This window comes from Gymnoscopelus braueri (assembly GCF_963280865.1).
Source record: "Gymnoscopelus braueri genome assembly, chromosome: 8".
NCBI lineage: Eukaryota > Metazoa > Chordata > Actinopteri > Myctophiformes > Myctophidae > Gymnoscopelus > Gymnoscopelus braueri.
The window spans coordinates 16251282-16274511 of NC_137609.1; the positions used below are offsets into that span (position 1 = coordinate 16251282).

Here is a 23230-nt window from a genome sequence, read left to right on the forward strand (position 1 = left end):
TTGAACATGAATAGTTCACAACAACTTGTGTTGTTTTTGTTTTCCGATGTGTTCAGTGTCCTGAAGCAGAGGGAGGCTGAATCAGGGCATCTCTGCCCATCCTGGTCCAAAAAGACATGCAAGCAAGATGAAATATAAAAATAACCAGTCACCTTGCTGTGCTTAAATCAGCCACTTTGTGCCCTCCAAGTGCACATAAACCCCTGTGTCCATCACAGTGCCAACAAGTACGTATAATACCAAAACCATTAAAAAGTCAACAGTCTCCCCATGTAATCGATAGTCTTTGGCTGGCCTTTACCACCTAGTACTTTGAGCACTTTTTAAAGATCATCACTTCACCTTGCAGCTGCAGGCAGAGGTTATTAGTAGAGACAGACCAACGTATTCGTCTGGTCGATATCAGACATGATTTGACTTTTTTGACAACATCTATTTTTAACCACTTTCAACCTGGCATACCTTTTGGGCATGTCATAATTGGCAAACATTTAAAAAAAAGTTTTCAGCTTTCCGTGTTCGAGGAATATTCTAACTCAGACTTAATCCTAAATCCTAATGACTTGGTCAAAGAGAAGAGCGGTGCCCAATGATGCCCCAGCCTTGTTCTTAGATTCAAAGGTCGGACCGTTCATTTGAACTCAGCACTACCATTCTCATGAGTCTTCCAGTGTGAATGATGTATGGCTGCATCAGAGCAGTGCAGGCTTTGATGCTCCTCAGTGCCAGTTGAAGCTTTTATTTGGAGGAAGCGAGTGGTGATCTATGTTTTAAAATGGTCATAAATAATCTGTGTGTGTGTGTGTGTGCGCGTGTGTGTGTGTGTGTGTGTGTGTGTGTGTGTGTGTGTGTGTGTGTGTGTGTGTGTGTGTGTGTGTGTGTGTGTGTGTGTGTGTGTGTGTGTGTGTGTCTGTGTGAAGCATGATGCATGACACTCGGATGATGTGACATTCAGACTCCAGTCATTTTGGATTGACTGGGGACATTTTTGGTGAAAAAAAAGAATAAATGTAAACAGGGAAATACGGTTCAGCCCGAAGCCTTCAATTTATCCGTCTCAGGTGATTATGTGGATTCCTGCTGCAACATTCCAACTGAGAAAGACAAGGCGCTGTATTTATTTATCCCTCATTGTTGGAGCTGTTTGTTTATACTTGCAGGATTAGTGCATTAGACAACTGAGGCTGTGTACCTATTCAACTGTAAAAAATCTATAGATTTCCGTGTCCATCATTGCTATTAAATTGGTCTCCGGGTGTTTCAGTGGTACTGAACAAAGAGAGAGAGAGAGAGAGAGAGAGAGAGAGAGAGAGAGAGAGAGAGAGAGAGAGAGAGAGAGAGAGAGAGAGAGAGAGAGAGAGAGAGAGAGAGAGAGAACGTCTCGCATATCAAGCCTGCCAATCTATTTTGAGTCCATATCCTCCTCTCTCTCTCTCTCACACATATCATTCATTTTTCTAAGTAAGGCCTCCTTGCTAGTAATACTGTATGGAACTGGCAACCAATTATCTCTTGCTCTGTCTCTCCCTCTCTCACGTTTTAGTTCATCTTTTTAAGTAAGGCCTCTATATTAGAGGTATAATGGAACTAATTATCATTAGTCTTTTCTATGAAGAACAAGGTTGTATTTTGAGCTGAACTTATTTATATACAGTATTGCTGGTCCCAGAAGTTGGGAGTCATACACCATCCACGGTTCGTTCCTGCTGTAACTCTTTGTAGATTACTGTATGCTGACACATGGTGGGTTTTGAAATGCTGAGCATGGCATTAAAAGCCACTGGAGTCAGCCAATCCCATTAGCCAATTGTTGTTGAAAATATTTAATCACTTTTACCCTGGTGTCTCTATTTTGGGAATGTAATTATAGGCAAAAAGGAGTTTCAGGAGTTAAAGTTGTACAATGCAGAATCCCAAATAACGATTTTTAGCAACCTCTGCTGGTCACTACCGTCACTGCATACAATTTCCCTAGTCCTCGATTACCCAGAATTCCATTCGTTTTCACCGGAAGCCGGAAGCGTTTCAAAAAGCGATCTTTTAATTGTTTTATACTATCTACGGATCGTTTCTCTTAGCCAGTGGAGCATTAGTTACCATGAGCTGTGCTTTCTTTTTCTGTTCTTTTTCGATCTTCCAATCCTACATTATCTTAAAATCAGCGTGAGGTTCCTTTTTGTTAATAGCGCGGTAGTTCCTGGCCAAACAGGAAACCGTTGCGGTAGTTCCTGAGGACGTCGGCCACGACGTCATGACGTTGGCCAGGAACGTCATTTTCCCGGGAAAGTCCCCCCCGTACACGTTCAATAGAAAATATATAAATAAAAGGCTTCCGGGGGTGAAATTCACGGAGTGGGTGTTGTGAAACTTTTGCCACTCGCAAAAGATATACAATTTAACTTTAGTTTTGTTGAAAACGTTACCTAGTATTACTTTAAATAAAAATATAATTGAAACATTTTCAAAAATAGCATATCTACAAGCTCTCATCACATCACTCCACTTAAGAGGGCTTAAGTGGAGTGCATAATGAGATGTTGCAAACGACAATGCAATATCAGTCAGAGTGCCAGTGTAGTATGTTTGAATGGAGGACGAGCACCCAAAATAACAACCTGGATTAAAGCCTAATAATAATACATTTTATTTATAACGCACTTTACATTTTTGCAAATCACAAAGTGCTACAGGGTTTAAAAACAAAGGCATAAAGATAACAAAGGCAAGACAAAAACAAAAAACATTGGGTAAAAGTAGATTAAAAACGAATTAAGACATAAAAAATATGTTTTGAGTCCATATCCAAATATCTACCGCTCATCCGATATATTATGCTTTCGGATTCAGGCGGGGCTACTCTGCTACGCATGGCCAAATTCCACTTCCATGTGTACTGTATATTGTTGAATCTGATGGATTAATGTGCCAGAGGGGAGAGTTATGGTTCATTGGTCATAGAACCGCGCACGCACGCACGCACGCGCACACGCACACACACACACACACACACACACACACACACACACACACACACACACACACACACAATACCCTGGGGGAGGATAGTAGATGGATGCATGACTTTTACTTTTTCATGAGGAAAGAGCCCAGCGGAATGATGGATCACTCCCTCTATTCTGCTTTCTCCCCAAAAAACCTTTGCATTAGGCCTTATTGAAGAGCTTCTTTTTCCAGTGATCGATTCAGCAAAAGAACCAAAGCAATATCATATCACAGGTCTAGCAGAGCAATTTATTGTGTGTGTAGTGACAAGGAGACAGATCCAGGGGCCTTTTTGCCTGATCGAATTTTATTTTTTCTAGCATTGGTTTTCAGTAATTCTGCATACCTTTCTATTGTGGTTGAGGTTTTCACAGACACAATACTGTAAAACTGGCTAAAGATAAAAAATCAATCAACTGATTGATTGATCATATACGCTGTCCCTGTCCCAAGGCAGGATAACGAGGGTAACAACCAATGCCGGGTGATCATTCGTTTATCACAGTGGTTCTGAAAGTGTGGTGCAGGGACCCCCCGGGGTCCTTGAGGGGGTTCCAGCTGAATGATCGGTAACTCTCAGAGTTACGGGGGTCTGTGGCCTGGCCTAATGCATTATCATTTATTGTTGATCGCTGGTATCTCGCACCTAAAATAGCTGAACTATTATAAGCGCACAATGCATCATATTGGCCGGATCAACTCAAGGAATTCACAGACTGGCTGCCTACCAGTATAAAGGTGAGGCATGCCAGCAACACACTGCCTGTGTTCTGACTCAAGTCTCTCCCCACACTGTCAGGGAATCCCAGTGGGACTTTACCATTTCTTTTTACCGGGGGAGTTCCTTGTTGAGAGCAATGTTAATCTATTGGCCTGGGGCTGCATTTACTGGCTTCACCAACCAGGGAAGAAAAATGTTTTATTGAAACGTTGCATGTTTATGCACAAACTGGGCCAACATATTTTGGTCGTTGTGTGAGCTCAGATCGACATCATCATTTGGGTAATGGTGAACAATTTCAATCAGTGTTTTTTAAATTGTTATTGTGTTTCCAGGTAGTGCACATTGCACTATATACAGGCCTCACGTTGAAGCTATCAAACTGGGATTCTGCTGAAACAACAACAACATGCACATACGTGTACTAGTTGCATTTTCCTTGGAGTAGTGAGACAACATGGCGGAGCATTGAAAATACTCAAGTAGTCCCATGAGATGGTTTACCACTTCTTAAACCATCTATACTTAGTAAAATGAACTTGAGTTGTCACTGTACTTAGTGGGCTCTTTTTTCCCTCTACACACCAAATCTCTTCGCTGAAAATAGCTCATCTACAAACACTGAAAAAGGAAATAAACTCAGCTGTAGTTTAACATATTTATTGAATTGTAATGAATGACTGAATTAATTAACTAATTAGACTAACATTTTTCTTTTGTTCCAGTGCATGGGACAACTCCACAGAGAAGGACCTTAAAGTGAGGAAAGGGCTCGCATGGAGAGCTCTTAACACATTCCATGCCAGAGTTTAATCTCATAATGTACTCACCAGTGCCAGCGTTTTATTGTTGTTTTTTTGTTTTTTTCATGTCGCCACAGACCTCGCTAAATAAGTTAAAAGTGCGCGTTCATTTGGTTCTAAACACACAGCGGATCTGTGAGAAACGGCCAGCGAAAACAGTTTCCAAATGCGAGCCACCATCTTGAAGATACAGCCGATCAACGCTAAACAGTGATCAGCGAGGAGAAAAACAACAACCGAGAAAATCGAGTTTTAAACAGGATCCCAGACAGGAAGCGGATACGATCGAAAAAAACGGAACCCGAATAATTCTGTTTCCGACCGGAAACCGGAAACGGAAATGGATCAAAAAAATTCGGAAAGTGCACCTGGGGCAAAATCAATGGGAATCGGCGGTTCGCGTAGATCTACACGACTGGCACGCTGCGGCTTTAAATAGGTTCGCGTAGATCTACGCGACTGGCATGCAATGTGTTAATGGCATGACCAGTGCGTGGAAATCCAACCTCCCCGACACATCAAGATCGGTTTCTTTTCTGCTATGTGGAGTCCGTTCTCCTTTATGGCTGTGAGTGCTGGATAGAAGTCCTTGGATGGGTGCCACGTGCACCAGAATGTTACGTGTGGTGCTGAACATCAAACAGGACAAACACATCACAAACAAACGTCTGCACAGGGTGCTGCCACGTGTGTCAGAGAACATAGCAGTCAGGAGGATGAGACTAGCTGGTCATTGCCAGAGAGAGAGAACTTCCTGCCAGAAACCAACACACAGGCGTCAATCAGTAGGACGTCCCCCACACCTACTGTACCTACGTGGATGGGCTTAAGAAAGATACTGGTGCAGAAAGCACAAACGAGCTGGCCAAATTTATGGAGATACGGGATGACTGGAGACACCGATGGAGGGCTCGTCTGAGGACAACGTATAGAGAGAGCTCATTCTGAATACAACTGCAGCCAATTAGCATTTTAACAAGGTAAAAATAGGACAACGAAGTCTGAATGCAGTCCGCTAGATGCACTGTTTAATATGCAGCAGCATTATAATTCTCATATATAGATAAACAATGAGTACAATGTGTGTAGCTTCTGCATTGCATTTCAAAATAAATCTCAGCTGAAGTTTTTACAGAAAAGCATTTTGTGAGGACCTCACATGAACCAACGTGGGTAGGCCGATAGTGATGGCTTTAAAAGTAGCCTAAGACTAAACCGTGTGTGTGGAGCTGTTGTAGTGATAATGATGATCTTTCTAGAATGTCACAAGCCTGTCGTCACTGTCGGGCGTAAACCTTGCATGTCCAAAACTGTTACTTTTCAGGAAATGGAAAAAATAACCTGTATTCCAATGGATTCAATGCTATAATTTAGTCACAAGCTCCTGTTAATAATTTTCATTGGTTAATAAATATTTATAAAACTTTTTTTCTTTTCTTCAGAAATAGTCAATCTACAAGCACACAACACGTGCCAAAAAAACCCTAAAAGGTTGAAATATGGAGATGCAAGTTTTCTGCCTGACAGCGACAATGTACTATGTTTGTGTACTACAATTAGAGAAATCTAATTAGAACAATCATCTCTGTCAATAAACACAACATAATTGCAATTATTCAAATAACGAATGCGCACAGCACGTGGAAGGATTTGAGCTTATTATGTACAATTGTGCACTGTAGGAATTCCACTTCCAGGCCCAAATCTATGTTATAAACAGCTACTAGAAGTACTGGCACAGGGGGCGGTTAAGGCTCGTAACATAATATAGGCTCTGATGCAGCCTGACAGCGAGTTCCGGGGTTCGATTCCCGAGTCCGGCAGACCTTTACTTTAAGTCACTCCCTGACTCTTCCCCGTTTCCTGTCAATCCCCACTGTAATATCAAATATAAAGGGAAAAAAGCCAGGGAAAAAAGAAAGGAGGGGGGAAAAAAGAGTCACACAGACTTGGTTGATATTCTTAAACTATTTTTGTAATCTCTAAATAATTGCCTCAAGGACCAAGAAATCACATCACACGAACAATTCAAGACCTTGTTTTATCTTGACTCAGCATGAATTCTCCCTGATCTCTTATTAACATCTGGAGAGCCCTCTCTCTCATACTGTAGAGTGGAGATAGCTCCCCCGCTTGAAGAACTCGTCTGTCCTCCCTAATCATGCTCTCTCTTTGCTTTTCAAAGCTTTATGGGATGAGAAGCTTTGGATGTGAGAGGGAGAGGAGGGAGAGGGCCAGGCCGCATTGGCCACTGTGCTCAGATTAATGGCACTGAAATGGGAGGCAAATGCATCCAAAGAATAAATGGAGCCGTACCACTGAAAATTCACACGAATAATATCTTTCTTTAAAACTGAGGCAGGGGGCTGTTCAGTATGATAACAAACACTTAATACGTTCAACTTAATCTACCTAGCCAACGGAAAGTATGCCGCACAGTGAAATCCTCAGTTGTTTTAAAAATGTACCCCTAAGGCTAAACAAATGATTGTACACAGGCTAAGGACAACACCCTGTGTTGCACGCACCAAAGGGCCATTTGCATCTTATGCAACCGAATTAAACCACTAAATGTAGGTAATTATGCATGGAGTATTACAGATTAGCCAAACCTACCATGGGATAGACATGTTATTTTCAGCATTAACATCCTGATGTGTCCTGGACAGTGATATTTTGCCAATTAATGAGGACACTTAACAGACACTGCATCTAACAAGGCGTGCATGAAGGATTCAGAGGGATAACAATTAAAGTGGAACACATTATGCACACATCATTTCACTAGCTGCATCTCATTTACATTTTAATCACGCTTTGTTGGCCCTGCACCTCCACTCCAAATGCACTTGATGATGTTATTTGGAGAGGCATTGTGAGTGACCTTTTGTTTGTTAAGTGAGAGGGGTACAAGGGTTGACAACCTTATTTCCTGCTGTCTGACCATATTAAAAAAAGACCCATGGTGTATGTTTATAGCACAAGCATTTGCTTCAGTGCCAGCCCAAGGTCTTTTGGGGGCGCAAAAGAAGAAGTCTTACAGAAGAAAAGTTTGGACGTCGGAAGGAGCATGTAATGGCCTTTATGGGGCCCCCAAATAATTTCCCAACGGACAAAAAATAATATATCATCTGTCATCTAGCTGCACCCAGCTATACAGTAACTGTCTGCACTGCACAGGATACTGGCTGTTTTAGCAACCGAGTTAGCTAATGTTATTTACAAACCACCACAACCTTGAGAAGGCTAAGATAACGTATTGGCGCTGTAGCGGTTTTAAAATTGTGAGTTTTTTCTTTTTTTCCACCTCACACAGATAGGTAGGCTACATTTGTTTCATGGCAGCTGGACAGTGACACCTAGCTGGATAAGCTACTGCTGGCAGTTGACAGGCAGTGACAGACAGTAGACACTAACCCTACCTCACCTGCCAGTTTGGTGGTAATCGTCAGGTGTGCTGTGCACAGCATCCACAACTTAATAAAATCATCCTTCCTAGTTCCAGAATTAGGTTTAATAACTTAAATACTTTGTTGACGGGGGTCCCTCAGAGGTCTATACTTGGTCCCCTCCTTTTTTTAATAGGGATGCTAGGGTTCATGTGGTTATAATTTTTTTAATTACATAAAAATGTGATTGGCAAAAATACAAATCCCCAAACCAATTGTGGGGTCCTAAACAAATGATACTTTGTTTAGTGGGTTGTTCCAGCCCTGTTTTATGTCTGAAATGACCATTAAGTGAACGATCATTCTGGGTGAACATTACTGAAATGGATCTCTAGAGCACCGGCAGATCCAAAGCTTTGTGACATGGAAATTTAAAAGAGGATTTTACGTGGGGTAATGGGCTGAGGGTTGGTTGCATTGAAACAACCTTAATGGAACATATCTACTGTATGTGTCTGTAATCATAACATATCCTCATGATGCATTGCAGTCAGCTACTATCTCCAACGAGTGAAACCTCCGTGTGACAAAGCATATTAGGCATTACAGTTTACAGCCAGTCAGTTACTGTATGAGAAATATTGAAAAGATCACATGGACATGGCCACTATATTCCATTAGTGCTGACTGATGTTTGAGTGATTGGTTGATTGATGTTTTTTATTGATATAAATGCATATGCAAGAATATTATTTGTACATATGTCAAACAAATAAAACGCAAAAAGGAGGGGGGGCACTAATGATTGCTGACATAGCACATGGGCAAATCAGGAGGCATTTGAAAGCACACAAGCCTGACAGTAGCAGTAGCCACCATCAAATGAGTTGTTACAAATAAAATAAAGATTGCGAGGAAGACTAGAGCATAGACCTCAATTTATGAATTATAAATTGATAAATCATCAATAAAACACTGTAAGATGCTTTTGAGAAGGCAATCAGATACAGTATGCAAGACTGTCAGCGGGTCTAAACAGAGCAGGGAGCTGAAAGGCCGCAGGTGACGAGTAATTCACTGCTGCTGAAGCAAGAAGGCTTCAATAAAACATCAGAACATGTCATCAAAGCCAACCTCGCCCAAAGAATCTTTTCAACACTCCCATACCTTTGAATCATGTTTATATTTTACAAATAATGAATAAGGAATGAGCTATAAAAATATTGCCCCTTTTTGTTTTTCTTCGGGAGGTCATCTGGAGTTTTGTGATAACTTGCAGCATACTGTACAGTAACTGCAATATCACTCGTGTTATTTATTTTGTTTTGTTGTCAGGGCTTGAGATGAAACGCACAATCGACTAAATACTTGCACTTAACATTTCCTCTTATCTGCATCTCTCTGTGTTTTTGTCACTCGGGATTCTACCAGAAGCGGTTAGACTTCTCGAAGCCTCGCATTCCACAATATGGATGTTTTTCTCCTCCATCATCATGCACTTCAAACATTGGGTTTGATACAAAACACACAGCTTTCGGTGTGAAAAGCCAAGGGATCAGCGAAGCTGCGAACATTATGGATATCTGCCGGTTATGTTTTGTCTTCTCTTGTCTCTAGGTCTCCGACTAGCTGCAAGCACAGACAAACCTGAAGAAGATTATTAACCTCTCTCAAGCAGTGGAAAGTCCTCACGGAAATGTATTCTTATGCAAAAGGCGAGTCTGGGTATGAGATGAGTTGACAGTTTAGTCAGTTGTTTATTTACAACTTTATTTATTGCACTCCAAATACAATTCAATAGTTCTTGTCAGAGTCAGTCGGAGACACTTGACCTGTTCAGTCATCCCTTGAAGCCTCAAAAAGCGGTGGCAATAAGAAGAAAAATGGCCCGCCACCTAAAATGCCAAATAATAGACCTGGGTACTGTACATAGCCTTCTTTCATCACCTGGCTGGTTACCACTGCCTGCAAAAAGCCTATTTTACTTCCAAACACTGATGTTGATCAAGCTAGTAGCACCATCCCAGCCATGTGGCCTGAAGGCTTTGCAGGTTTGCAAACAACTCAGTAAGGCAGAAAGGAAGGGAGAAGCAGAGAGCCAAAACAACCAGATCTGTCTGTGCTCAAGAACAAAATATGCATGCGCGCACGCACACACACACACACACACACACACACACACACACACACACGACGTGCATGTACACCCGCCCACCCACGCACCCATGCACGCACAAACACAGACACTTGACAAAATGTAATATTCAGAACAACAGCTTCAACAAATTGGAGCTCCATCTGTCTCTTTTTGCGGACTAAATTGACAGATCAATTTTGGTGTGGTTATAGTTAGATTTTTTTACGCTGTCATCTAAAGTGGCATGCGAGACGAACATTTCTCATTATACTTTTCGTCAGTGAAATTAACATTGGCGTGCGCTGATGTGTATCCCGTCTCTTTTAAGCTCATTAGCCGATAACAGGAAGTGTTTTTCGGTAACAGGGATAAACTAATTGAGTGACAATATACATACATGAAGTCTCTCAAAACAGTGAACAATTAAAGGAATGATGCTCACATCCCAGATCCACACTGGAGCCACACAATTCTCATGTGGATCCCAACATCCACATGATTCCATTTAAACAAGGGTCTGGTCTGGTCTGTCCGTCCGTCCGTGTGTCTGTCTGGAGCCAATCTCGCAAAGTCAGATCTCAACAGAGCTTGAATTGCTCAGATTTGGACACGGATGACGTCATTGGCTAGACTCTTTCAGATACAGGTAGTCTGTAAGTAAGTGGTTGCCGGTGGAAATGGACGGAAACCCTTCTCAAAGATGAAGAGTCATAATAAGTCATAAATACATCATAGATGACTGGCGTCATAGACTGGCCACGTGAAGTCTGAGATCAAGAAGCCAGACTGTAATTACACCCTGTCTTTCGGTCACAAATTACATTTCACCATCAACCAATCACCAGACTAGCTTATTCACTTAACAAAAAAAAGGCCCCAATTCTGAATTTATTTCCATATGCATATAATTCCTCTAGGCTTCTTCTTATTTTTGTATATTTTATTTTAATATTATTGTCATTGTATGTTGTTGTAGCGCAGTACTTTGAGAGTCAAGTCAAGTCAAATTTATTTTATATAGCACATTTAAAAACAACAGCAGCTGAACCAAAGTGCTTTCCAAACAAAAGCAAGACAAAATAGACCTTAGTCTATTTACAAAGCAAAGTAAAGGCATATAAAAAAGCAGAAGCAACAATAACAGAACAGAGGACCTTGTACCTGTATGAGCAGTGACAAATAAACCTTCTTGATTCTTAATTGTCGATATTCATATTCATATTCAGGACGAAGCCTAGAGTAAGAGAAATACTTCAGTTCTCCATCATAAGATGGATAAATCATCCATTGGACTGAGCCCTTTAATAGGGACTTAGGGAGCACATTGATGGACTATATACAGGGCTGTTCATTTCTCCAACAGGGTCAGGGCTCTCACTAAAATATGCTCCATAAATGCAGATATTTAATTTCTTTTAGACCTTTATGATTTGGTTTTTCTACGACACCCATCATTCAAGTTGAATGGGGCGGAAGGCAAAGTGAGCGATGTGACTCCATAGTAAGTGCAGCTGAAAGAACCAAGTATGAATACACACAGATCTCATTTCAGTATGGTGTTGTTTTGTAAATGAGACATCTCAGGATTCTTCTAATTGGAACATTGCTAATGCTGTCGAAAGTTAAAGGGAATGTCGATTCATTTATAGAATGCAGCTGGAGTTGGAATTTGTATATCAATGAATGACTCACTGATGGGTTGACGTCAAAAGGAAAGCAATGGATGGCTGAGCACTTTGCGATATAGCCGAATAAATAAACAATGAATAGATCTATTAATCCATATTTTTCTGTGTGTGTGTGTGTGTGTGTGTGTGTGTGTGTGTGTGTGTGTGTCTGTGTGTACACACAGATTGCCTGTCTCTCTATCGGCTTCGTAGATTGGTTGAAACATTTGCCCATACAGTATGGAGATCCCTTACAACGGGTATTGTAAGTGCTCTGATAACAGGTACTGCACTAAATACTGTACTCTCACAGCAGGTATTGCACTAAGTACTCTGGCAAAGGGAACTAACTGCACGAAGTACTCTGGCAAAGGGAACTGCACTAAGTACTCTAGCAAATGTGTGCGCTAGCATACTCAAAAGTAGGATTGGGTTAAAAAACAGTATCAATGAAATGAATAAGGCAACTGACGTCGGCATAAGTGGGATGATACAATAAACAGTGAATATTGAGCCATTCCACTAGATGAGATTGGGACAATGGCCAAATGTAACCAGTTTACCGAGATGCAATCATCTTCAGCACTGCTCTATAGAGACACTGGTTCTCAACGTCTGGTCCGAGGCCCACCACGGGTCCAAATGGACCCCTACAGGTCTGTAACTCTGAGAGTGTACAAATGGAACCAAATGGACCCATAAGGGTCAGAGTTAAATAACACTGAGGATTTACAGTGTACAGGTATCCAATGGGGATACGTGGCCCTAATGCATATCAAACTGGTCCTTGAAATGAAACGGGTTGAGAATCAATGAACTAAACTGTCTATTATACTGGAACCCCAAAATACATTGTCAAATTCTTGGTGATTATTTGCACACAGAGAGTGAACAAATGGAACCATAAGGGTCCATTTGGTTCCATCTGTAACACTCTCAGAGTTACTGACCCGTAAGGGTCCCTTTGGACCGCTGGTGGCCCCCGAACTCGCTGTTGAGAACCAGTGCATCCAGACACCATAGATGATGTCACAGCCATTGAAAGTCATACCAGTGACATAATTAGTTTACAACCGCCTTGTTTTCTGACAAGCACCGAGAAGCATTATGTACCGAGGTAAATTGATCTACAATTATTCACCCCTTTCAAGAGATTACAAATGATGTATCGCTCATTTAGGATGATGGATGGCTGACATATATATCTTTCCTCTTCACTTCACTATCATCAGATGCATCTATCAGACAATTATTTTCTGTCTCGCGACAGGCTGAGAGTGTGATCACTCACGATGGTCCAAACTGTCAACAACTTTGTTTTTTACGTTCCAACAAATGACCAGTCAAGCAGCATTAGATCACTGCGCTGAAGCATAGTCGCAACGTATATCTACCCCGACATATTGTTGCTGTCAGGCAGAAACCGCTTATGTCCATATTCTAACTTTTTATGTTTTTTCATAAATTAATGCCCTACTTCGTCATACTACAGTGTCATAAAAAAGTAGCAGAAATAGCCGATCTATAAGCTCAAAACGTGTCACGATGCAATGCGTTTTGAGCTTGTAGATGTGCTATTTTTGTATTCGAATCCTGAAAAGTAAAATCTTTGGACATATGAGGTTTCCACCCGACAACAACGATGCTTTGACTGATGCATTTTTTAAAATATTTTTTAAGCTCCGCTAGCGGCCAGGCTTTAAAGGAATGGCTATGTCTGTTGCACAACAAAAATAGCTGACAACACGTTAGATAGATTTTCCCTATTTCTCGTATGAAGAAGTAAGCCTACACAGTATATAGTTAAGTGGTTACAAAACTTCAGACCAGTAGCCTTAAGATCTTATGTTATAAAAGTATTGGAAAAGACAGTCGTATGTCTGGCAGGTGGAGGGAACACTTGATCCCCCAGGAGTTCACTTAAAGAGCAGACAGAGGAGAGGAGTACGCCACACTAACCTTATTCCTACAGTATCTGTAATGTGATTTGGAGGGCCCCATGACTCATGTCAGGACTTTATATATAGCCTGCTCTTTCAATACCGTTCAGCCATATCTGCTGGCGGAGAGATATTTTTATGATTTCCATCTCGAATTTTAATATCGTCGGTTGGATTGGGAACTTAATGTCAGATGGGTCACAGTGTGTGAGAGTCAACAGCGTCTTCTCACCTACCTGAAAATGTACAATATTCTGTTTCCTAAAGAGCTGGAGAGACCCCTGAGACCGAACAAACGCTCTGTAGCAATGATTACTATCAGAATATAGTACTCTAACCTTTTTAACAAAAAAAACAAAAAACAAAAACAAAATATCACTTATTCTACCTGACTTTGATGATGAATTAACTAATTTTGCTGGGGACCCTCTGGAACCCCATCAAGGACCCCTGGGGTCCCCGGTCCCCACTTTGAGAACTACTGCATTAAATAATCTTGATCGATGTTTATATCATATCAAAATAAAGTGTCCAGAACATTAGCTATGTCTAGTTTGTCAACCTCTGGATATTTAGAACAAAATAATATACTTCTAATAGTCAATAACAAGTGTCCTGTTCTTCCAGATATTATGGTTAATATAATAATAGAATAGAATAATGCTGCTCCAATGCGACGCTGCCGGCGCTATCTAACTAGAAATACATGTTTGGTTGTGGTGACTTCATGATGAAAGGCTGCTGGTGACTCAGTTCAGTAATAAGCTTCCGTGTAGTGGATGCTTTTGTGTCTACAGTAAGGAGAGGTTCCTTGAACTGAAAGTAAATAAAGCAATGGATACAGTTATTAAGTTCAGACAATCCCCACCTACACAGAGGGAGCCGTAGCTTAATGGGTAGGGAAGGTCACCGGTTCGCCTCCCGGGGTCCGTGTGTGTCCCTGAGCAAGACATTAACCCATAATAACAGCTCCCATTCTGAACGGCTCTTAGCAGCCATCAACTGGGTGAAGCTGAAACTCAATTTCCCACTGGATTAATAAAGGTCTATCTTCCTTTATCAATGGAGCTGAAACCCAGTTAGTAACGCAGTAAGCATTTAGGTATCGCATAATAAGCGTCATTTTTAACAGAAGGTGCATGCCATCACTAACGTCTATGTTTTACCAGTGAAATTAATTATTTTAATGTGCACAGTTTTATGATGACTCTGTTGGATAAAAGCGTCTGCTAAATGACTGTAATGTAATGTAATGTTCTATATATCTCATATTGAACCAAAGTAACGGAAAAATATATATATATTAAAATGAAAATAGATATACAGTACAATGCGTCATGATGCAACATGTTGTGAGCTTGTAGATTATATATTTTCACTACCGGGTATCTTGAAAATAGGGCTTAATTGAATAATTCATAATGTTTTATTTAGTAAATTTGGGTCCAGGGAGAATCCAAATGTCTCTGCCATATTGGACTGTCTGTGCTCTTGGCCTACAGTACAAAAACCTCACAGTACAAAGAGATTCAGAATCTCCTTTTGTTTGTACGACCATTTGCACACATCATTTAGACAACCTCTTGTTTTGTATGAGTGCTATTTTGCACAGCCTTGAGGAATTCAAATTGATCTGTGGTTAATTTTCCCTCTAGTGGGACAATAAAGCCTTGAACTTGAATTGCACTTCATTAACCACTTAAACCCTATCTACTTTGTTGATATGGTGTCCCCCAGAGGCCTATACTCTCCCGGTCCCCCCTACACCAAATATTGATTAAATCTCAATTTAAATGTGGTGGACAGCAACAAAGTACATTTACTTCAGAAGTATATTTTTTTGAGCATCTGTACTTTACTTGAGTATTTGGTATTTTTGGATACTTTCACTTTCACTCCACTACATTTCAAAGACAAATATCATACTTTTGACTCCACTACTTTTCTAGAAAGGGAAAAAGTACATCATGATTTAAACATCTTAAGCCAGTGTTTCTCAAACTTTTACATTTCAAGGACCCTTAACTCTGACAGTCTACAAATGTATTTTGCAATTGTATACTGTCAGAGTTACTTGTAAGGGTCAATTTAGGTCAAAGAAGTGAAAATCTGAATAAAATGGTTAATATTTCAGTAAAAACACATCATATAAGTCACATAATACAGGTCAAATTTTTCGGAGGGAGAGAGGGAGCGAGGAAGTTTGCACGCCTGCACGTGTTTGTTTGTGTGGCACTGGCCACAATGAGACGGACAAGAGGTGCATGGAACGGTGTGGTGGATGCATCTTGCCGTTAGTAAGATGCTAAGATTCATAATAAATATCACACACCTAACACAACAGAAGTATTTTCAACTTCGACCTGCAAGTGAGAAACTCAAAGTGGGCAAGCTGAGGCACAGCAAAGCGGGGGGGGGGGGGATAAATTGATCAGCCCCAATGGGTCTGAGGTTCTGACACACGAAAGCTTAACGTCTGAGTTTTTCATGAGGCGGAACTGTAGGGCCAGGCTACTGGAGCTATGTGAAGACAAGAGGTGCATATATATTCCTCTCGGATGCAAGTGTAATATTACTCCTCTTATCAAAACTCCGGTTTTAGAAAATGTACCTATTATTAAAGACATAACGATGAACTAATATAGCTATTTATTTAGTATAGCAGTCTCAGTCTGTACGTGTGTACACACATGTTTGTTCAGAGTGCGCACACGCACAAGCATTTGTTCAGTGCATGTATGTTGTTAGATTGGTGAGTCGTGAAGGAGGGGGGTGGCGAGCCATGGCCAAGTCTTTTTGGGGGGTCGCCAGTCAAAAAGGTTGAGAACCACTGCCCTAAAGGAACCCACAGAGTCCCTGGACCCCACTTTGAGAACCACTGATTTAAGCCCCATTTCAAATATAGTGGAAAATAACAGATCTACAAGCTCACAACACATCACATCGCGACACGCAGTGAGCTTGTAGATCTGCTATTTTCATTTAATGATGCCCATGCCCAGAATAGGGACATGCTAGGGTTCATGTGTGGTTAAAGTTCCTGTCTTAATGTTATGGGGTGCAATACATCTTCAGAAGCATCTCCCATAAAACCTTATATCTCATCAAATCAAAAGTTAAAGCCTCAATCTGCGATTTCTTCAACAGATTGACAGACAGGGCCGGATCTAGGCATGGGCAAGGGGGGGCAATGCCCCCCCAAATGCCCTGACTGCCCCCCCCCCAAAAAAAAAAAAAAAAAAAAACGGGGGGGCTTGTGAAAGTTACATTTATGTCATGATATGAAATGTGAGCTTACCATAATCAAAATAATCCTTAATCATATTCCATCATGTATCATTGCACAATTCAAATAATGCTCTGCCCTGATTTTCCATGGGCAGTGTTGCCAGATATTACTACTCCTAAACAATAGGAAGCAGTATTACACAAACAGCCAGAAAAAACGCAAAAAAAATTTGACGGCGCGCTTTGCGAGGCGCCGAGGAAGCCGCCCCCCCAGCATTTCTTAATGCCCCCCGAATTAATAATTTCTGTATCCGGCCCTGTTAACAGAGTGTATAATAGCAGGAACCTATAGGTTTACAACTATAATACCAAAACATATTGTACCAATTGTTTAGGAAAACGGAGCGCTGGTGTGGGGGGCTTCTTTTTTTTTCTCGCATTAATCCCCAAGATCAAGAACGCCCCTCCCCCACCCCCAATCACGGCTGATATACTGTGTCAGTGGTTCCCAAACGTTTTAGCTCGAGACCCAAAAGAGAAATGTGATGTCTCCCCAGTACCCAAACTAGTGAAAATAGCCGATCTACAAGCTCACAACACGTTGCGATGCAACGTGTTGTGAGCTTGTAGATCTGCTATTTTCACTACTTCTTAAAAGTATTTGTATCCTCTCTAATTAATGGATCTATTATTATTATTATTTCATGGAATTCTTTTGAAAAACGTTTGAATTAGTTTTGAACTTTTTCTTTTAATTTTTAAATTTTGGGGGGAAATTAAAAATTATAATTAGGAAACAAAAAATAAAGGGGTATTTACACAATAAAAAAATGTGGCCACGACCCACATATGGGTCCCGACCCACTGTTTGGGAAACAGTGCTGTATGTGATCCCCCCCCCCCCCCCAAAAAAAACCAAGGACCTAAAAATCCACTGTGTTTTTTTACCTTCAGCACAGTGGAGCCCAGCTCCAGGCCGACCAGGACGGTTCTGTCCACCAGCTCGGCGATCCTGGGGTCGGCCACCTTGAGGGAGTCCTGCACCAGGTCGGTGACGTCCACCTGCCAGTCGGGTCCCAGCATGGTGATGACCTGGTCGGTGCCCTCGGTGGACGTGGTGTGGAACTGGGTCAGGACCTTGACCAGAGCGCGCTGGTACTGCAGGGTGCAGCCCCGACTCAACCGCCTCTCGTCCTCCTCCTCCTCTGCGTCGCTGTCCCTGGTGCTCCTTGGAAAGAGAGAGAGAGAGAGGAAGAGACAATTTAGTATTGTCATTATTGGTTATTATCAGGGTTTGATTTGTGTTGAAAAAAAAAAAAAGAGGAAGGGGGGCATTTTCTTAACCATTTAAAGCCCTATATAATGTACTGCTTCGTAGAATTTTGATTTCTCCCCCCCCCCCCCTAAAATATAGATGGCAGGGTTAATGTGGCTAATTGGCTAATTGGCTAATTTTATGAAATTGTTCGATTCTGATATTATATCAAACATCACACCATCAATATCAAACATACCAGTCTACTGTACATTTCCCAAAGGTACACATGCTTAGTGAGCCCGCCTGGGCAGCAGCCAGAGGCCCTGGTTGTCGCAGGTTTGATTCCAGGCCAGGCCGGCAATGTGTTGAAGTGTGTCCCTGAGCAATACTTGTAACCCCTAATTGCTCCCCGAGCGCCGTAGAATGGCTGCTCACTGTATTAATATATATATTAATATGATTATTATTATGCTTGCCCAAAAATGCCTGAATGTTGCTCTGCTATACATGTGGCAGTGGAAAGTATATCAGGTCCCCTATCACAACCCCCCTTTTCTCCCAGTCTGTTTATTTTGGGTGATCCTGCTACAGTATGTTGAGTGACGTACTATATCCCACTTTAGTTGATTAGATGCAAATTATGTTATCTTATGTTAGGGAAGAGGCTCTTGGTTAAAAAGCCACCTCTGCTCTGCACCTGTGCCATCCCTCTCTTGGCCAGTTGGCTGCTTTAGAGCGACTGTCATATAAGCTACAGGACAAGTTGGAAAAGTACAATTTGAAATGGGGGCAATATCATCTTTATATGATGGGAGGTCTGACGGCGTTTCAGGCTCTGAAAAGCAATAACTTACTAGATAGTGTGTGGTACAGAGGATTTTTTTCCCTTCGCTGAAGCCCCTATGTTTGTTGAGTGATGCTTCTAGGGGTAATTTGTTTTGTTTTGTGTGTTGGTGTTGTGTTGTGTTGATTGTGTTTTTTATTTTTTATTTTTTCTGTTTGTGTGTTAGTTGTGTTTATTCTTTTGAAAACGAAAATGTTACGGTTTTGTTAACACTATATGTGTTTGATGTCTGTGTGTTTACTTTAAGTCTGACCAGAAGCAGGGATAAAACATATCCCCACTGGCAATGATAAACGAAAGCTTTTCCTCACCCCCTGCTAGGAAAATTTAATCCCGTTTATTAATTATAATTATTACCTCCACCCACAGACGTTTTTTTTTTGTCTGTCTGCCTGGGAAGAAAATCAGAAGATGTGGATTCTCACCAATTTAGCTTGAAGATATTTGTATAGACCATACTGGATGTCTGGCATGTTTAGCTATGACTCACCGTACTGTATACTTGACATTACTGCCAACCATTTCACAAAGCATACTGTGGTTTTATCTTTGGATTTCATTCCTTTCGATTCCATGTCAGTGCTGTATGAAAATCAACTGATGCAGGCTTGAAAACATGCTTGAGATAGATATTCCAACATGCACTATTTCATTGTGGCGTTCATTTTTGTCATAAGTCTAGCCGAAAATATCCTCTGGAGAAAAGATTGATTCACAAATCACTTCAAATGTCTTATTTAATAGACTATTATTCAGGTAGATTTGGTTGCATTTTAACGACTGCACTAAATGTAACAATAAAGCAATTAATGGCTAAATAAGCCATGTATGTTTATGTACGATAATATGCAGTAGCTGAGGTGAATGAGTAGACAGACTCTAGCTGTAATTTTATGGTAATTGGTTTGCCCTTTTTGGAGCTCTCAGCTTTTGTTTTTATATGGACAAAAACATTTTTAATAGAACTGATTGTTATTAGCTATCACTTACAGGTCTGTATGATATTGTATGTGGTCTTTCAAAGGCATTGCAATTGTTCTGAATCTGAACATGGGATCTTTTTGACAAAGAATAAAAATGTGAATTACTTATAGAACAAAACAAGCGTCTACATCTCATTTTGTTTAGTCTTCTGGGACTACCACTACTTCCAAAAATCTCACATAATTACAGGGACTGATTGTATACATCAGTACGTGTTTACTTGTTGTGCGGTGTATATCATAGCATGTGGTGATGACATCCTGCTGTCATCTTGGGTTTGCTGCCTCTCTTGTTTGCTCTGCAGGTGGCTCATTAGTGTAACCTGGAACACCCAAGGCACCCGTTGGGTGTGTTCCCGCTTCTATAGAAGTCCTGGCTACAGTCTAACCCCTCTCTGCTCCTCCCTTCAGGGAGCTTTGATGTGCCAAGACCCCCCAACTTCAATTGATTTCCTGTATCCGTGTCACTCACGTGGGTGCCCGCCCCTTCAGGAGACCAGAAGCAGGTCATGAGTTCCATCAATTCCAATAGAGAAGTGAATGTGAGCACAGATTTTGATCAATTATTTTGCCCCATATAGTCTCTGAAATGAATACAAGCCACATATTCTGAACATTTGAACACTAAACTGTCATTTTTCAAACAGACAAATCAGAAGAAATGTCTCTTTCTTTAAGACCTGTCTGTGTCAGCAACACACTCTCATGAGTTCTGGCAATATTGATCAGAGGACGTTGCGAAGGATGCGAAATCTGACAACAAACAACGCCTACGTAGGACACCCGGAGTGTATACCATTTCATACTCTTGGCAAGGTGTGGAATGCGGTATCTTCTCTAATAAGGATCTTCTGTCTAACCCAGTGGTTCTCAAAGTGTGGTCGAGGGACCCTCAGGGTTCCTTGTAACTCTGAGAGTGAACGAATGCTACTTGGTATTTGATTCCATTTGTTCACTCTCAGAGGTATGGGGTCCTTGAGATTAAAAAGTTTGAGGACTGGTGTAACCTCTCTCTGTTCCTCCCTATAGGGACCTTTGGATTGCGGTTTGGTTGTTTTATTTACTATGTTACACTTCACACCATGCACACCCCTCTTACACTCATCTACAGCTTACAACACTGACATTAACCCATTAAGGCCTGAGTCCGATTCTTAAAATGTTTTCTAAATCCTGACAGATTTTTGAAAAAATATATAAAAAATATTTGTTTACGATTTTTCAAAAATAGCAGATATACAAGCTCATAGCGCGGCACTCGGTGCCGCGCTATGAGCTTGTATATCTGCTATTTTTGAATAGCCAAAGAAATCTAAAATGACACAGATGCGTTCCCGGTCTTAATGGGTTAACACCCCATATTGTAAATGTACAGTATTTGGTAAACACTTTGATTTGGGCTAATTAGACTTCAACCTTGGTGTGTCTCCCATTTGTTGTGGTCAACGTGCCAGGTCTCTACTACGTTTTTTGTTTGGTTCTCATATTTGAATGCACAAAACCTCTCGCCTGCCAATCAATTAGCTGCGCCCCCCCACTAGAGACGCCGGAAAAAAACAAGCAGGTGGCTAGACTTAATTAATACTTTGTAGCAAGTCCATATTGGACGTAAAGCCGCTTTCAACGCAAATGCCAACGTGACTCACATTGGCATGTTTTTTGCAGTTGAAAATCCTTCATATTTGTCATGCAGCAGGCAATGTGTCAAGGTGTTAATTAGACTTAATGCTAACGACATGTGACAGACAGTGAGGGTTCAGGCGATACATAAACATACGTTGGGTTGTGATTAATAAGATTCAACAGGGGGATATCTAACCAGCACAGCCCCGTAATTATATCACACAAGATCAAAGCAGCCCTCCCAGCCCCTGGATGCAGTCCAAGAGTCGTGTTGCAGGCTTTCTCTCTAGTGGTTCTCAAACTTTAATTTCAAGGACCCCATAACTCTGAGAGTCTGCAAAATGGAACCAAATGGACCCGTAAGAGTTACAGACCTAGTAAGGTCAAGGAACCATGAGGGCCCCTGGACCCCACTTTGAGAACCACTGCTCCAGAGAGAGCAGTGGAAAGTTCCAGAGTGATGTCTCTTGGGTAATCTGTCTCGCTCTCTCTAGAGGCCACAGTTAACTTGAACACCTTTCAACCGGGTGTCCCTATTTTTGGGCATGTCATTATATGTGCAAATTCTTTCATATAAAAAATTATAAAAAATATGAATAGCAAAAATAGTAGATCCCCAAGCTTGCAGCCCCTGCAGACCTGCTATTTTCACTGTTTATTTGTATTTATTTTTTAAATAGGGGTTGAGTGCAGGGTTAAAAAACGTGTCACATGTCATACACTTCACGTGATAAAGTGAACAAGTTCTGATCCTGAGGTTCTAAAAACCTGTAAAGTGCCCTGTGCTGTGCCAGCTGTGTCAGATTAGACCCCCCATCACGCCGTCGGTGAGAACATTTCCGAGCCATAAACCCTTAAACCCTATATACTTGACCAGGGTCCCCCAGGGGTTTATACTTCCCTTTTCCCTCCACACCAAATCTCTTCACCGAAAAGACCTCATAACACACACACACACACACAAACCCCACACACTGTCACGTTTATGGTGTCAAACAGATGTGCAGCATGTCCCATTTTAAGCCTCGACTCATTTTATTATTTCACATCAGAGCGCATAATGAGAAGCGCCACAGCGTGTCTCCATACGGATGACATCTGCTACATATGACTGAGAAAACGGACCTGTAACTGTACTTGATCTGCCGTTGTTTTCATCTCTTCGCCAGAAATAGCATATCTACAACAAGCACACAACGTTGTGAGCTTATAGATCGTCTATTTCTGACGAATGTTCCCCCCGGAATAGGGGGCTCATGTGAGGTAGAAGTGGTTAAAAAAACACACACAGCGTTTTGGAAGAGCGCCCTTCTTATTTCACAAGACCCCTAGGTAGGAGGGTTAAACGAGCCAGGTGCATCCCCAACCAAGCACAATCTGTTCTACAGATAGGTGTATGAATTATCCAAAGTCTCCACAGCAGGTCTGACAGGATGCCAGTCTGTCCTTAAAAGGCCCTCTGCCGCTTCATTTTTCACTGGGGCTTTTTTATTGAATTTATTCCTTTGACTCGTGTTTTGGACGAAAGATTGATTTGGTAGCAGCAGCAGGGCGTGTCAGAGACGAAAAAATACTTCCCACTGGGGGTGCAGCAGTTAATTGAACAAATCGATTATTAAAAAAATTATCGATAA

General features: G+C 41.3%; 1 protein-coding gene across 2 annotated transcripts in view; it reads right to left on the reverse strand.

Annotated features, from left to right (window-relative positions):
* The window catches only part of tmem132e (transmembrane protein 132E), a 461493-nt gene that overhangs the window by 9759 nt on the left and 428504 nt on the right, over positions 1 to 23230 (reverse strand). For both annotated transcript variants that reach the window (XM_080436344.1, XM_080436343.1), the window contains exon 7: positions 17837 to 18116. In XM_080436344.1, the coding sequence (XP_080292470.1) occupies positions 17837 to 18116 (280 nt within the window). The remainder of the gene's footprint in view (positions 1 to 17836; positions 18117 to 23230) is intronic.